This window comes from Taeniopygia guttata, chromosome 2 (genome assembly GCF_048771995.1).
Source record: "Taeniopygia guttata chromosome 2, bTaeGut7.mat, whole genome shotgun sequence".
Taxonomy (NCBI): Eukaryota; Metazoa; Chordata; class Aves; order Passeriformes; family Estrildidae; genus Taeniopygia; species Taeniopygia guttata.
In genome coordinates this window covers 105,828,090-105,843,918 of record NC_133026.1, presented here as the reverse complement: position 1 = coordinate 105,843,918, position 15,829 = coordinate 105,828,090, and the positions used below count along the sequence as shown (strand labels likewise).

At 35.8% G+C, this 15,829-nt stretch overlaps 1 protein-coding gene across 2 annotated transcripts; it reads right to left on the bottom strand.

The window, feature by feature from the left end:
• Positions 1-683: 683 nt before the first annotated feature.
• Positions 684-13,934, bottom strand: IMPACT (impact RWD domain protein). 2 transcript variants are annotated; one of them, XM_002195305.7, is made up of 11 exons: positions 13,773-13,933; positions 12,834-12,962; positions 12,049-12,101; positions 11,701-11,763; positions 9,517-9,602; positions 7,734-7,856; positions 7,349-7,443; positions 5,045-5,118; positions 3,373-3,463; positions 1,139-1,273; positions 684-891 (listed from the first exon to the last, which is right to left on the bottom strand). In XM_002195305.7, the coding sequence occupies exons 1-11, from the start codon at positions 13,806-13,808 to the stop codon at positions 820-822; spliced, it is 957 nt and encodes a 318-aa protein (XP_002195341.4). In that variant the 5' UTR covers positions 13,809-13,933; the 3' UTR covers positions 684-819. The 2 variants fall into 2 exon arrangements, with proteins under 2 accessions (XP_002195341.4, XP_072780678.1); XM_072924577.1 differs by having other exon boundaries at positions 829-1,273; positions 13,773-13,934.
• Positions 13,935-15,829: the final 1,895 nt, after the last annotated feature.

The following is a 15,829-nucleotide window of genomic DNA, read 5'->3' as shown; positions in this document are numbered from 1 at the left end:
AAGGGACTGGAACTTCTCTAACCAAAAGTGTCCACAAGACAGACAGTACTTCATGCTCTCTCTGAAAGAAATTGTGTGAAAATAAGAATACATTTCCACTCTGATGGTCCATTTTCAGACATTTTAAAGGATAGGGGATTCATTTTGCTCTGACTGTATGGTCTATTTCACTGGTTCCTTTAATTATGCAACATGAAATTCTCATATTTTCAACACGCTCCTGGTGTGCCAACCATCCTCACAGAAATTCTGCAGTAGTTTAAACACTTTTCTTAGCTCATTACTCACATTCAGTCTTCCATATGTCACCAAGAAGCCTCTATCTACCACCTGATCAGGAATTGCACAGGCAGGACCAGGCACTCCAAACACCACACTCAATCCCATGCTTTCCTTTCTCAAAAGAATATTTGAAACTTTGTGACTTGGTCTATGAATGACTCTAGTCCCACTCTCAGTACCAAGAAACTACAGATACAAGACATGTATTTGAATCTAGGAATGAAGAAGATGAGAAATCCATGTTTTCAATTAGTCAACTGTTGTTTGGTGGGAAGGGGTGGGATGGAGCAATGGTTTCAGATGCTGCACTGTCCTCATAACAAGGAGCTCACATGTGTAAGAAACAGAAAACTTGTGTCTAAGTTCTACTTCAGAACAGCAGAAAAAATCACAAAACAAGATGAAAATATATCTATGGCTTTAATGAATTATTTTCCAAATACAACATGTCCATTCTATGATATAAAGCAATAAGATCCAGGACTTTTTTTGTATAAATATGTGCAAAATAATTGTTTAAAGTTTTTAAAAAATAAATTAGTGCTCTGTTCTCTTCTTGTTTTCCTTCCTTATCTTTTTGCTCTTTCCAGTTTGTCTAGAAGATTCTTCCTGAAATGAAAAAACATGCATTGAAAAATTTAAAAGTATTCCTGTAAACCGCAAGTATTCTCCCAAGGTTACCTATGAGAATTATTTTTAATATGAACAGTAGTCATATTTCACAGAGATTTATGAAAATTTGGACATGTTTATCCATTCACACAGGTTGTATTACTTTTTTTCTGGCTTCATCCAACAGTGGAAAGTCACACAAGTTCACATGCAAATGTCTCCATTCTGGAGGGATGGAACATACCGTTGATGGTACATAGTCGTACTCTACAAGTACATTTCTTGCACAATTGTTTATGTGTTTGAAACGATCTGGTCCCAAGAGAATACCTCCATACCAGCGGGACACCACAACTAACACATTGTGGACGTTCAAAATCTGTGAATACAAGAAAGCAATATTAGCTGTTATATTTTAATTGAACCTGGTTTTACTGCTGACACCAACTGGAAATATAAAAAAGGTCTACTATCTTTTATTTAAAAAATTTGAGCTACATTTCTTATTCTTTGGTTTGATCAATTATTACTCTTGTCATTAAGCTGATTGTCTATTCACATTTTTGGAAGTGTTGGTGGATGAGGCTAATAACAGCCATGCCACAGGCATTATACATATGGATATATGTATATCCATATGTATAATGCCATACGCTAGTGCTGTTAATATGTGCATGTTAACAACCATTAATAATGCATGCTAAGGAGAAAAAAACAGATATCTGACTAATTTGAACAATACTTTCAGAAGAGTCAATCATTGTTTGTGAAAACAGAAATATTCTTAGAATTTTAAAATTAAATGGACTAGGGCCATGTTCTGTGACAGGAATTTTCTACTCTACATTTATGTATTGACCATAAAGTATATGTATAACAACTCCTGGAGGTAAACAGGATGGTACTATTCTAAAATACAGTTTCTTGTAACCAGAAAGTACTATTTTGAAATGCTGGTCTTACCTGAAACAAGATTAATTTCTATTAAAAAAGAAAAAAAAAAGGAAAACAACAACAACAGAAAAAACAACCCTGTAAATTCAGCACCAATAAATGTTTTAAATCCCTTATTTTCCATACCCATATATCATAAGAACTCGAAAAAACTACAAGACCTATGAACATCCAGAAATCAGCCCATACACTACTTCAGTATTTTCCTATGGCTGAAAATTGAGCTTTTCTGATTCTTATTTTACTGTTCTTCCAAAACTGAAATATTCCCTGTAACTAGGATTACAGATGGAGAATGATGATCCATACAATTTACAGACATTCACATTTGAAAGTGACATTCATGTCATTTTCTGAACTGGATTTTTATGGAATATTAAGTGCCTAGACAACTTTCAAAAGTATGCACTAATACACTGAGAAAAAGCTGATAATCTCAGAACAAACTGAGATTATCAGTAACTGCCAAAATGTATCTTTACATTATTTCCATAACACCTTCACACTTAGCACATATACTTGCATATATTACATAACCTAAGTTCATTTATTTATTTAACCTCCCCAAGTCTGGTTTGAGTTATTTAGGAAGTTTGAAAAAAATTAAAAATTAAAAATGTCAAAATGTTTCCATCAACTACCTTTTTTTTTTTTTTTAGAAAAAAAAAAGAAATTTCAGGGGGGAAGAAATGTTACCAGGAATAAGAGTGCAATATACTAAGCAAAAGAATATTCAAACAAGAAAAGGACAGGAAAATAAAACTCCTGCTGTGAAGGGAACATCAATCTAACATAAAAATGAATATTTTGTCTGCTCACAAAGCGAAGTGACTTGAGGAACAGTATTAAGACACACCCAGCTGTCTCCTGTAGTTGTGCTACTTTAATTATGGTCTTACTAGGGCTTGTATAATGAACCAAAATTTATCCATCTCAACTCAGTCACATTTAGTAGCACTTCTGCCAAATATTATTTCAACACTTGAAGACTAAAATATATGTGAGTATAGTAACACATGAGTATGAGGGCTAAGGACCAAGAACAAGAAACAGCACAACAAAACAGACTAATTGATCAAAACAGCTTAGCTTCTTCAATCCTTTTGTATTTGAAGTTCCACTCTGCAAGGTCATTTATCGGTGTCTCTTTATTACGCCTACTCAAGGGAACCACATGAAAGGTTGTGCATAGGTCAGCTGTTATATTGTGACAGTCAGCTTCTCCCAGTATTCATTTTCTGTTTACCTCATACCACACAGGAAGCACAGCATTTAAAACTTAGTTATATTTTAAGCCATTCAAACTATTACTGCCACCCATGAAACATCACTTGTTTCTATGACCCAAGACTTGAAAGTGCTACAGTCTGTGTTTTTCCTTTCACCTTGAGAAAGCAATCATCTGGCTGGCTGCTAGCAGAGCAAAAATTAAAATCATCTTCTACAAGCTTATTTACATTGTAGTGATTTTTAAAATAAATACAAATTCAAGATTTCTAAAAGCCAAAGATTAATTTCTACAACCTGCATAAGATGGAGAAGACGTCCACCTGCTGCTGTCTCTCCATCATCTTCACAATCCTGTAGGAACGTCTGCTTATCTTCACAGTATATTCTACACAAGAAAAAAAACATAAAATAGATTTTAAAATGTCAACCAATTAATATTTCTACATGATTAATAAAGTCTCATATCTTTCATACATGTGTATTAATTCTAATTCTCTATTACATATATTTCCATGAAAATAGGATGAGGCATAGGGTAAACCACATTTATTTGTATAGTAGAAAAAGTTTTGAGAAGCTTTTACAGACTTTAGCTACTTCAAGTAAACTCCAGTCATTACCAGTTTAAAGTCCATAAACCGAAAAATACCAAGGTTTTTAGCCTAATAATTGCATCTAGCTGAAACCAACTCTACTGGATACAGATTCAAATAATGCTATACCCCTAAAAGAAGAACTTGGACAAAAATATTATTAATAATTAATTATGTCTGTATTTCAGCAGCAACTGAAACAACATCAATCTAAAATAAAAATTAATTACTTGTCTGAAACTATTTTGTATGAAACTATTACTGAAATTTGCCCTTGGATTCTCCATGTCATCTCCCTCCTCAGGGGGCACTGCATTAAACTTTTGGGTATGTTGTTTCATAAAAAAGACAGCTGCCCAGGCCTAATTTTCCATAAGTCATGCTCAGAGGTCTACTGACCAATAAGTTGGTTTGTTACCAACTTATTTCCTAACTTCTGAACTTAGTTACAGGTGACACAATGAGAAAGAGGCTTCTAGTACTAGATGACAAAGACGAAGCAGTAAGTATGTGCCTGTTCCTTTTTTTTCATTTTTTCTAATGTGGATTTGGATAATACGAGTGAAGGAAGCCAGATCAGTATCTGTGAGAACAAAAATGCCCTCTTTACAGAAACTTTTTACTTAGGTAGAAGCTTTTACTTTTTGGTAAAATAAGCTTTCACTTGCTCTCATTTCATGTTTCATTAGGATCACAGCAGGATGGGCATGAATGGATAAGAATCTGTACATGCTTTTTTAGATAACTGGTTCCTACAGTTCCTCCCTTTTACTGTCACTTACATTCCTCAGAAAACCTACACTGCTATCTGGACTGAGATCAATTCATTTAATAAGCTATGTTCACAAAAGTTGCCAGAGGCAGGTGACTGCCAAACTCATTTTTACCTGTTTCTCATAATCCCTGATGTTTCTTGTATTTCAGCTGAAACTTCGTATGCCAGATATCTGCGTCAGCCTTTCTGATCCGACTCTTATTTCAACTGAACATTTTCAGCTATTTCTAAATATAAGGTTGGGGGAAAAAAGAAGTTACTTCCCCCAAATAAAAACACATTTAGTTCAGGATGACGTAACATCTCCATGCTCAGACATACTACAAAAGTATACTGACACATGTTCAAATCCACTTTTTTTTCTATTCCTAATGCTGCTCCACTATCTTATTTCCTACTGTATGTCCTACTTTCTGGATCTCAAATACAAAGTAAAACCTGCAACACCAAGCATACAAATAAGAAACCTACTCCCTAAAGCAAGGAATTTCTTTTAATAGCAAGGAATTTAATAGGAAGGAATTTCTTTCTCATGTCCTGCACTCGTTTGTGAAAGAACACTAAAAAGAAGAATGAAAAATCACTGTTTGTATCTCACCTGTATGCATATATGTTGTGAGTAGCACTTGCAATTTTCTTATTCTCATATAATTTTTCAAGAACTCTTTTAACCTATTAAAAAACAACAGAAAAACCTTCCTTTTATAACAGGAGTTTCATATACCCCTCTCAATATCACTGTTAAACAAATATCTCTCTAATACAACAATGAAACAATGTTATGCTTTGACATAAAATGTTTGGTAACTCAAGAAGCAGCTTCTCAGTATTCTCATACTTGTTTTAAACAGTTTTCCTGGGATACTGAAAACAGCTTCTCCATTCAATTTCTACATTGTGTACATTCATATTATTGCTCAAGATTAGAAGTGTCACATTGCTTTATTAAACAAGAGACAGTAAGACCTAGAAAATATATTTAGTTAGTATTAAGTATCAACTGCACCTGCTTACTTTTTTTAACAGTAAAGTTAAGCTGGAATAGAACACAACACACATATTCCCACTACACACTGCTTTTACTTATTTCACAAAAATGTGATGTTTAGAAAGCCCTACTACATTTCAAGTTTTTCCTTTTCCCTCAAACATGCTTTTTTCATCATTTCCACTTCACAGAAAGAACAGTAAAACCAAAAAACATTAGGGGCCTGAAAGTGTCAGCATTTCCCAGAAAGCAGATATTCCTATCATGTCTGTGATCTCTTTACTCTCAAGAAGTACCAAATTCAAAACATTTACCAATATCAGTTCATCATATGTTTCTAAGTAAACAAGCTGGCAATTGTTAAACCCTTTCCAATGGTCTAGCAAAAAGAAGAGTTTTTGATTAAGACATCCTTTTAGTACATAATACAGAACATTACTGAAGTTCAGAAAGCTTGGGAAAACATGTTTGGCAAGTAAATTGCCTTCCATTGAAAAATAAATGTCTCAGAGGAGTAATCGATAGACATATTTAATATCTGCCCTAGCTACACTGTGCTATTTCCAATTCTTCTTGAAGAAATTCAATTCACAAAAATCCCATCAAATAAAAGATATCTCAATGAAAAAAATCCTATTATTAATGGAAAATATTGCTTCAGATATCTATCTTCTCCTTACTTTGAACATGGAAGGAAGACAACTCGTATTACTTAATACACTTTCATAAATATGGACAGTATGTTAAAACAGTAAGTTTCAATACAGGGACTTAAAGGATAATTAATATAAAATGATCATCACCTTTGACATTACTTATTTCCTAGCTACCTAGTTCCTAAAAACGTACTTTAAAGATCAATTTTTGTGCTACAGCTTTATCTCCTTTAAGTGAGTCTTTAAGATATATATATAAAATAAATGAACTCTGTTACTTTAGAAAGGGAATAAATGGGAATCATTGACTTAATGTACCTTTTTCATTTTAAAATACTCTCACTCTTTTATCATGATTTGTGAGTAAGATTGTTCCTACACACACAAAACCCCACATGACCATACAGTATATGTGAACTTGAAAGGTCAAAGTGCTCCAGAAGGGATGCTGGGATTTAGAGACCAATTTTTATGTCCATATTAAGCAAATTAACAAGGGGGAAGAAAAAACAAAACAAAACAAAACACTGATGGCTTCAAACCTTACAGCTTTTGTAGAGAGAAATCAACCTAAAAACACTGTCAACCTGTCAGTACTTTTTCATAGCCACTGAGTATGTAGAAGACCTAGCTTACTCGGAACTTGACACCACCCCTTACCTAAAAATTACTTTAAAAACACCTAAATTTGTATAAAAAGAAAGAGTAAAATTCTCTCAAGGTTTAACTTTGAGTTAATAAAAGAAAAGAACAGCAGTTTCCCCACTAAAAAGGGATGATCAAAGGAGGCTGATGGTAACAGATGCAAAGTGATGTATAAAAGAAGCTTCAAACCCATCTTAATTAGGTCATAATAAAGATTTACTTATGCATGATCCAACTGTGTCTTTCAACAGAATTTCTTTCTGAAGGAGGGAAAACATATATAAACCCATTTTATGTGTTAGCTTTTCCAAATAACACATGATAGACTTGGTAACTTCCAAACATCTTATGATAAACTTGACAACATCCAGAAGTCAAATTATAGTGTTCTTATTCTCTTCCATCTAATGCACATAGTGGTAGAAAATAGCAGGAAGAAGAGCTGTTACTTCACTATTCAGCTGATAGTAAAAGTGAGAAACCAATGACTACTCAGACAGTATTAGCACAGAAAGATGCACAGACCAACATATCTGGCAAATCCCAAGTATTATAGCAATATTTTGTTAAGCTCAAAGTACAGGCAAAAAGAGAAGAACTGATTTCTACTAACTTGTCTGGTTGTCACCACTGGAGCTAAATGTGCCTGGAAAGTGCTCCTGCGATCTGTGATTGGGTTTCCATGATGTATGGGGGGCAGTTCTTCATCTATGGGTCACAAACAAGGGAGTGTTTCTTTTCTTTTAAGAGGACAGAAACAATGCATGTGGCTACGAAAGTAAAGAATGTCTCAAATTTTAAAAAAGGGACTTATTCAAGTGAAGTACAGAAAATAATGTACAAACCCACCAAAAATATATTGCATATTTTAATGACTGCTATTAAACTTTATTGCAATTGTATTGTCACTGATTTCATTGTAAAGCTGAGTAGAAAAGCAGAATCTTCAGGTCTTGTTTAAATTAATTCAACAGAATTAACAAGAACATATTTTTTACCTTCCTGACTTTCAGATGTCATACAATTCAACATTTGATTTTCCTGAATGGGCTGATAGTCTAGGAGAAAATCACCTCCATCATCTTCATCAACTTCTTCAGTGGTTTTCTTAATATCTGGTTCTATTAAGATACAAGTAATAGAATTTATCACACATTTTTTGCTAGACAAGCAAAAAAAATTTCAAACTTTTTTTATCAAAAGTCTCTGGCTTCTCAGTTCAAAATAGCTTGACATTAAAAATTATCAAATGCAGAACATGAACATTAATTACAACAAAACCCAAAAGTATTCAGCCCAGTATTAACTTAAAAATTCCTGAGAATTAAAAATAAAATACTCATACTGTGGGATGCTTCCATAAGACCTTCTGTTTCAATACTGAGTAACAGTATTTCTAAGAAAAAAAGAATAATAATGTTTACTCTTTCCATTAAACATTCAAAATGCTACCTTTAACCTGAATTTAGGGATCAAATTAAGCTGATGTTTCACAAAAACTCCAGTCATTTACTGGTCATTTGGGGAAAAATCTAGAGCTGTTCTTCAATGCTACTTCATGAGGGTTTAAAATTACTAGATAAAAAGTTTTTACATTTGAAACATGTATCTCAACATGCTTCAAGTATTCTGGGATTCCAAAAATCCTGTTTTCCTTCATGCATAGAAAGTCCAAAAAATAATAGTCAATAACAAAGGAGGAAATATACAGGGTTCTGACATCTGGATTTAGAGCCAAATTAACAGATCACAATTTCATTCCTATTTTGAGGGTCTATGATGTGCTTATGATGCAGGTTTTATAATATAAGTATTTTCAATAAAAAAACAGAGGAGCGATAAAGCATGTTCAAAAATGGAACCCATAAGGTTGTGGTCAAAATACTCAAACTTCCAATACTGTCAGTAAAATTTTCACTTCACAGTGTCCACTCTTTTAGTCACATCAGTGAAGAATGACTTCTCCAATGTCTGTGATGTAGCAACAAAATGCACAGTTTATTGAAAGACTAACACTAGACCTTACCACAAAGCAACACTGAAAATGAAATTTTTTTCTTCAGACTTTTATTTCTCACAGGACGAAGATAACAAAGGTAATTGTGCTGGCTGAACCAGCACAAATTGATCCCTGATAGAGAAAAGTTGTTCTGTTTCCTTTTGCCACAGTGCATGCACACGTCAGTCATACATTTCATAGCAGTTTAGCATTTTAATGCACAAAACCTCCCACCATTTTTTGAAGCAACAACTGTGAATTTACACAAACTCTTTAAGAATAACAGCAGAAGAATTTCTGCAGCTGTGCTGATGATTACTTCTCATCCCAATACAGTAAAGTAAATAGAAGGACAGAAAATTAAAACGATGGAATACTTGCTCATTTGTCTGCATAGTCCACTGAAGTTTATCTTCTCTTGAATCCCAACCCTCCAACAGTGCACTCAACACCAGAAATTAATTACTGGTATGAATAATCCTTTGCAGAATGGAGAGTAAGGCATGATGTACTTGTGGGCAGCACCGTCCTTTCAAGCAAATAATTTAATTCCTGAGAGAACTGCGGACCTTGTTCCAGTTCAGAGGCCACCCCCACCTTCTTTTCCATACTGCTTTTTAAAAAGGGACACTGCCACTCTAAAACAATAAGCCCTGACATAGGTGACTGTTCTCTGATATTTAGATCCAATCCAAAAGTGGGCTTAAACTAACTTGTACTGAAATCTTACTTTGCAGTGGAAACAGAAGGAAAATAAAAGCCCCATGTATTTTCTGAAGTACCTGGATCTGAAGACTGTGCCTTTTCTACCAGAATTTCTCGTATCTTCTCCACCCATAAATACAGTATACTTTCACCAAGGTTCTGCCTGGAAGTAAAATGTCATGGTAAATGAAGAATCACTTTTGCGAATTTCACTTGGAAAGTACATAACATACAGGTTTCAGACACAAAGAAATTGAACATAAGCTAGTGAGATAAAGAGCTTAGGCAGGCTTGTGTAAAGTTCTGTCTCAGTAGCTCACTAGGTGAACAACTTATCCATGGACTGTGATAGTAGGTCAGTGGAGCATTGGGATGAAACACTACAGTTTGGGTAATAGGCAGAGCTATAGGACAGGGAGATAAAGATTTAGCCTAGGAGGCCTCACTCAGGGGGCACAAGTATGTATTAAAGTACATGTGATTAAATGTGATTAACATGTGATTAACACATTTTATATACGCCTGTTAGGGGTTAATAAATGATTCCTTTATGTGCAGCACAGTCCAAACAACTCAAAACACATTTCAAATCATTAAAATGGTTATGAATTGTGCATGTTTGTCTAAGAAACAAAACCAAAGATTTAGGGCTGTAGATACCTCCTGGTTTCTCATTAATTTTACTGCTACCATCTGGGCATCAGGTAAGTAACAAAATTTATATATTTATATGTAAATATACATATTTACATATACATTACCTTGCGTAATGTACACAGCACTACTGCTGGAAACAATCAAATTCAAATAAGCATACATATTTTAAGAAAAATATGCAAGCAAAAATAAGGATTTTATGAACTTGTAGCTCTCGCTTCAAAATCTAGACACATTCCAGAACAATTCAACACCCCGATTTCACACAGCTGATTGTACAGAAGCACTGCTTTAACATCTGAAGACATTTTTTTTAGTCATGGAATGAGAGAGACTAGAAGAGACATAAAATTTCCCCACTTTACAAAAGGAAACAGCAACTTGTCCAACTATCACCCAATTACAGTTTCTGAATAGTTGTAAATTACTTTGTGTCTCCTAAAACATACTTGTGATCTATAAATATCCATTTTTTCCATAGCGATTGACAGTATAGTTCATGTTAGTTCAAACCTCAAAACTACACAACTTGGATCCCTAGGGACCAGAAACCTGGACAAACACAATGTAAATGATGCAGAGTATCTCTGTCATCTGACAGTATCTCTGTCATCCGACAATCATTCAGACATTCAACAAGTAAAATGTTTTCACTAATACTGTGCACATCAATGATTACTCCAGGTTTTTAACTGTTTAAAATGTCCTAAAGTACATATATGGCCTAAAGTACAAACACTTTCACTTCCTACTGAACAAAGAGAAGTGACAACAGACCAGCAAGGGCCCTGACCAGCAGCTGATATAGAGAGAAGGGAGATGAACCAGCACAATTTGACAGCCTACAGGACTGTACAGAGGGAACAACAAAAGAACCAGCAGGTCTACCTGTGATAGAGACTCCATCAAATCCTTTGAATCTGGACAGCATTAAGGACAACCTCTGTCCTTGCTTCACTGAACAACTGTGGTGAATATGATCACACAGAACTTTTCACTTAAAATCCTTGTGCATTTTTAACACTTCAAATTAAATTTTACTTGCTTAAATGATCTGTTGCTTAATCAGCTAAGAAACCCAGTAAATAAAAGTAAAAAACCCTTGTGCAAACTAAGTGCTGCCTTCCTTATGGCATTAAAAAAACATTTCTTATGCAAGATGCTTGGATTTCACTGTCTGGGGCATGATTGTGCTTCATTATGCTTTTATTTCATTTGTTTTATATAATCTTTGGGATCTAAAATAAATAAATAGACCATATAAAACTACTACATTTTCCACTCCACTTTCCTGGCAATTCAAAACAATGTAATTTGAGTATTTCTAAATGCTGTTTATTCTCATGTATCCATTATGCCTTGTAGTTAGCTGCACACTGTGATAATGAACAGTCCACGATGTTCCAGATTCCAGTTAAGAAATTCTGAATGTGTTTATCCTAAAACCTACATGTCCCTTAGCTTTTTAGAAAGACTGGTATGCCACTTATGCTCTAAGGCAAGCAAGTGTTTTCACATCCCATGTTTTAACATTCAAGTGCACAACAGATAGAAACTGAAAATACATTGTCTCCTTTTACTATATTCCACAGTCTCAAACTTACACATATATTTCTTCCAGGCTATTTGCTAGTTCTGTATAATCTTGTCCTCGAAGCCAAGGGGCACTAGAATGAAAAGAAATGCAATGAAAATTGTGCTATATGCTGCTTCAAACATTCCCAAATAAACGTGATGAACACCTTGAAAATATAACTTTGCCAACCATCAAGATTCCAGCTGCAAACACTGTGGAAAAAGCAGTATAAAGAATCAAATATCCTTGCTAGAAACATCTGTCATCACTGGTATACTTTAATTCAAGGAGTATTTAACTAAACTTCCACTTACAGGAAAACAATCAACAGTGGCAATTCATAAAACACAAATGTTTGCAAGAAAACTTCACCTACTTTAGTTGATAAATAGGTGGTTCTGCAGTTGGATATCCTGGTGGCAAAATCACCTGAAAGAAATTCAGGATATGTATTCATTGGACTACCCTCAGCTAGATGAACTTTACTGAAGGACTCTGATGTCAAGCACCAGCACTACATTAGTGTTACAAATGAAGAAAAGAGATGGGTTATGTTCTTACAGAATTACAAGAAACACTGACTATCTGCATTTAAAACTCCAATAATGGTGATGCATACAATTATGTTTTATGGGGCAATTTATAAGAATGCAAAAAAAATACAGAAAAAAAACCTCAAAGAAACTGCACACATGGTAACTGGACTTAAATAAGTGGTACCACACTTCCCTAAGTAGACACTTCCATGCTTCTTACACTAAGTAAACTTATTGCTTTCAGTTTTGAAAACATAAAGTAAGGAGTTGGGTCAATTAAGTTGATCCAAATTTCATTTTGTCTCAACACTTTCCAGAAAGCAAATCTAGATGCAACTGCAGTAGATTCACTGAGGTACAAAGTCAATGTAAAAGTATTTCAGAAATTAGTCTTTGGTGAAATACACTGAAATGCTTTGGTTAGGTGTGGAATTAGAATATGCAACTACTGAATACATTGCAAGCACACCAATGTGTTGCAGGAACAACCACTGAAAAGTCTTGTCACAGACTCCAATCCAAAAGCTTCTTAATCATCTTTGTAGATAATTAACCATATTTAAAGGGTTTCACCTGCATCAGTCTAACTGCAAAATTTGTGCTAAACTTCTTAGCACCACTATACCTGTAAACAAAGGGTCCATTTTGGTTGATCCAGACAGTCACTAATCTTAATGCAATAGATTTTTTCATCTTCATCAACAACACACCAATCATCGCCATAGATCGATGAAAGAGCTTCAATTTCATCAATCTAAAAAAAAGAAAAAAAGAAAAACTAACCACCTCTCCATAAAACCTACACAACTTTGTGTGCCAATCATATTTTCATCTTTTTGAAGTTTTGCTCTTCTACAACTCATTGACAGATGTGACAAGATTCACTGCACGGGAAGGTTCTAAGTATTGGGGATCCAGCCCTGATTCACAGGACTTCAGGTGTGCCAGGGGAGGTTTAAGTTGGACATCAAGAATAATTTCTTCACAGAATGGGTGATTAGACATTAGAATGGGCTGCCCAGAGAGGTGGTGGAGTCACAGTCCCTGGAGGTATTTAAGGAAAGACTGGATGTGGCACTCAGTGCCCTGGTCTAGTTGACACGGCGGTGTTCGGTCACAGGCTGGACTCGATGATCTCAGAAGTATTTGCCGACCTAACCCAACCTGTGATTTTGTAAGTAACCTTTGCTCAGTTCTCACACGCACACAACAGCATTTGAATTTCTGTGGATACTCCTGTCATCCCAAGGTTAGCAAAGTGATAGGGAGCAGACCGCAACACGTTCCCTGCAGCTCCCAGTCGGGCGCTGCTCCTGACTGGCTGGGTCGGACCCCGGCAGAGAAAAGACCCCGAAGGTTTGGCACTAAGCTCGTCCTGAGGAGGAGCGGATACTCAGCAAATTCCCATAGAGAAAATCCGGGGAAGCGCCTTCCACCTAGAACCGAAACCCCTGAGGTGCGGCGGCGCGGGCGCGCCACAGCGGGCACGGAGCCGCCCGGGGGCCGCGGCTCACCAGGAGCCCCTGAAATCTCCGCTTTCCCCGCCGCCCCCTCCGCCGCTCACCTGCTGCTGGGCCCTTTCCGTGTCACTCGCCGCCATGGGAGCCGAGGGAAGGAGGAGCAGGGAGGGAAGGAGCGGGAGGAAGGGCAGGAGAAGCGGGGAAAAGCACAGGGGCAGCCCGGCGCCGCGCCGTGTGCGCAGCCGTGGCCGTGACGCTGCGGGCCCTTCCTTCCGCCGCACGGACGGACGGAGCGCTCCTGCTGTGATACCTGTCTTGGATACTTGTTCCTTATTCCCTACATCCTGGTTTTAAACAAAACAGGGTAAGCAGTTCTGCTTCACTGAGGATCCTACTGATGCAGACGTTTTCACCTTGCGTTTATGGCACTGGGAATGCAGCAATTGACATAGCTACAAAATTTCCTTTAAAAATTATTTGAAAGAGTAACAGGTGTTTCAAGCAGATTTCATTACCTTTCCAAAAATCCGTTTCTTCTATTTAACCTCGGGAAGTTTAAAGCATCTCTTTAAACTTCCCTGATCAATAGAGAGCTCCTTGCGTGCAAAACATGGGTTTCACCATTTTTGCAGGTTTTGTAATTTATGGGTTTTTCCAGTATGATTTTATACTGACACAGTTGGGAAGAATTCAAGGTGAACTTCACTTTGCCTTTCTGGAAAGCTTAGAGAATTTGCACCCATTTCGGAGAACAGGATCAGAGTTCAGAATGATTGTGACAATCAGGCAAAACAGACAAAACAAAAACTAAAACAAAACAACAACATATAGGAAAACAAACAAACAACCCAAAAAACAACCCAGGATGCTACTGAGTATGGACAAAATTAGCACTGTATTATCAACTACATACATTCTGGATGGAGAACTGCTGATTGCACAGCAGTTCTGCAGAAATCATTTCAGAATTAGAGTGAATCCAAGACCATCCTTGTCTTCAGTGTCACAAACAGAGTTGGTTTGATAATTTTTTTAAATATAATAAAAAGAATATACCCAGTCTCAGAACATGACAAAAATCCATATTTTATCAAAGTTACATATTCCAGTTAATTTTAAAAGAGAGAGAGAAAGAAACATAGACAGACAGTGAGCTTATTTTTTAAACAATTGACCAAAGCATAACTGGAAGCTTTAATCCATACGGACCTGGAAAAGATGGTGTTCCACCTGTTCATCCTAATAAGTAAATTGCCTTATAAATCTAAATAGAGAGCTATGACAAGACTTAAACTTTCTGACAACAATCTCTATGTGATGCTTGTGCTTTATAAGTTGCTAGTTTTGTCTTAGCTGAACAAGTGATTTTACATTACACATTTTTTGTTATTAAATAACTCAAAAATGTTACTGCCATTTTTTATGACTGTTGTCTCTATGTCATATAAAAGCATTGATATGAAAGACTTCAGCAATCTGCTATTGGGCCAGGAAGAAACTATAGCAGATAAGGAGGCACAGAGAATAAATCACAAAAACTGTATGGACTGTAGACATTTCTGACAGATTTCAGAGGACTCGCTAATTTCCTTTCATTGTCATTTATATTTGTGACAATTCTTAGTAAATAGAAATGGAGATAATTAATCTCCAGCTTGTTTAGAGATATTAAATTAATAATAGAGTAGCTGAACTGATATGGTGCACAGGAGTATTTACCATATATTACTGTCTTCTCCTGTCTGAAACATTCTACTAAAGCAGATATGAAATACATATCCACAGCTTTCAAATGAAGGATAACAGCACAGTGGAATTTTCTAAACTATTTTAAAATAATATAACCAAATCTCACTGTTCTTTAGGATGAGGCATCTCCCAAAATGATACTCTTCACAGCAATGCATTAATTTTGATATTTAAAATGGTTACAAAGTCTAACTTTGGTCCATCAGTTCACAAAGACTGCTTTGTGAACCACAGATAGCAAAGAAAAACATCTAAAGCTCAAATCAAATCAATTAAGCCAAAGAAAATCCTGAGGTCAGAGAGCAGCCCAAATTGCTACCTTGAATTCAAATTCTTTGTTTTGTCTTGTCAGAGCACTGGGTAATTACTGTTTTCATTCTGCAACTGTATTCTAATACCAGAGCACAAAAAG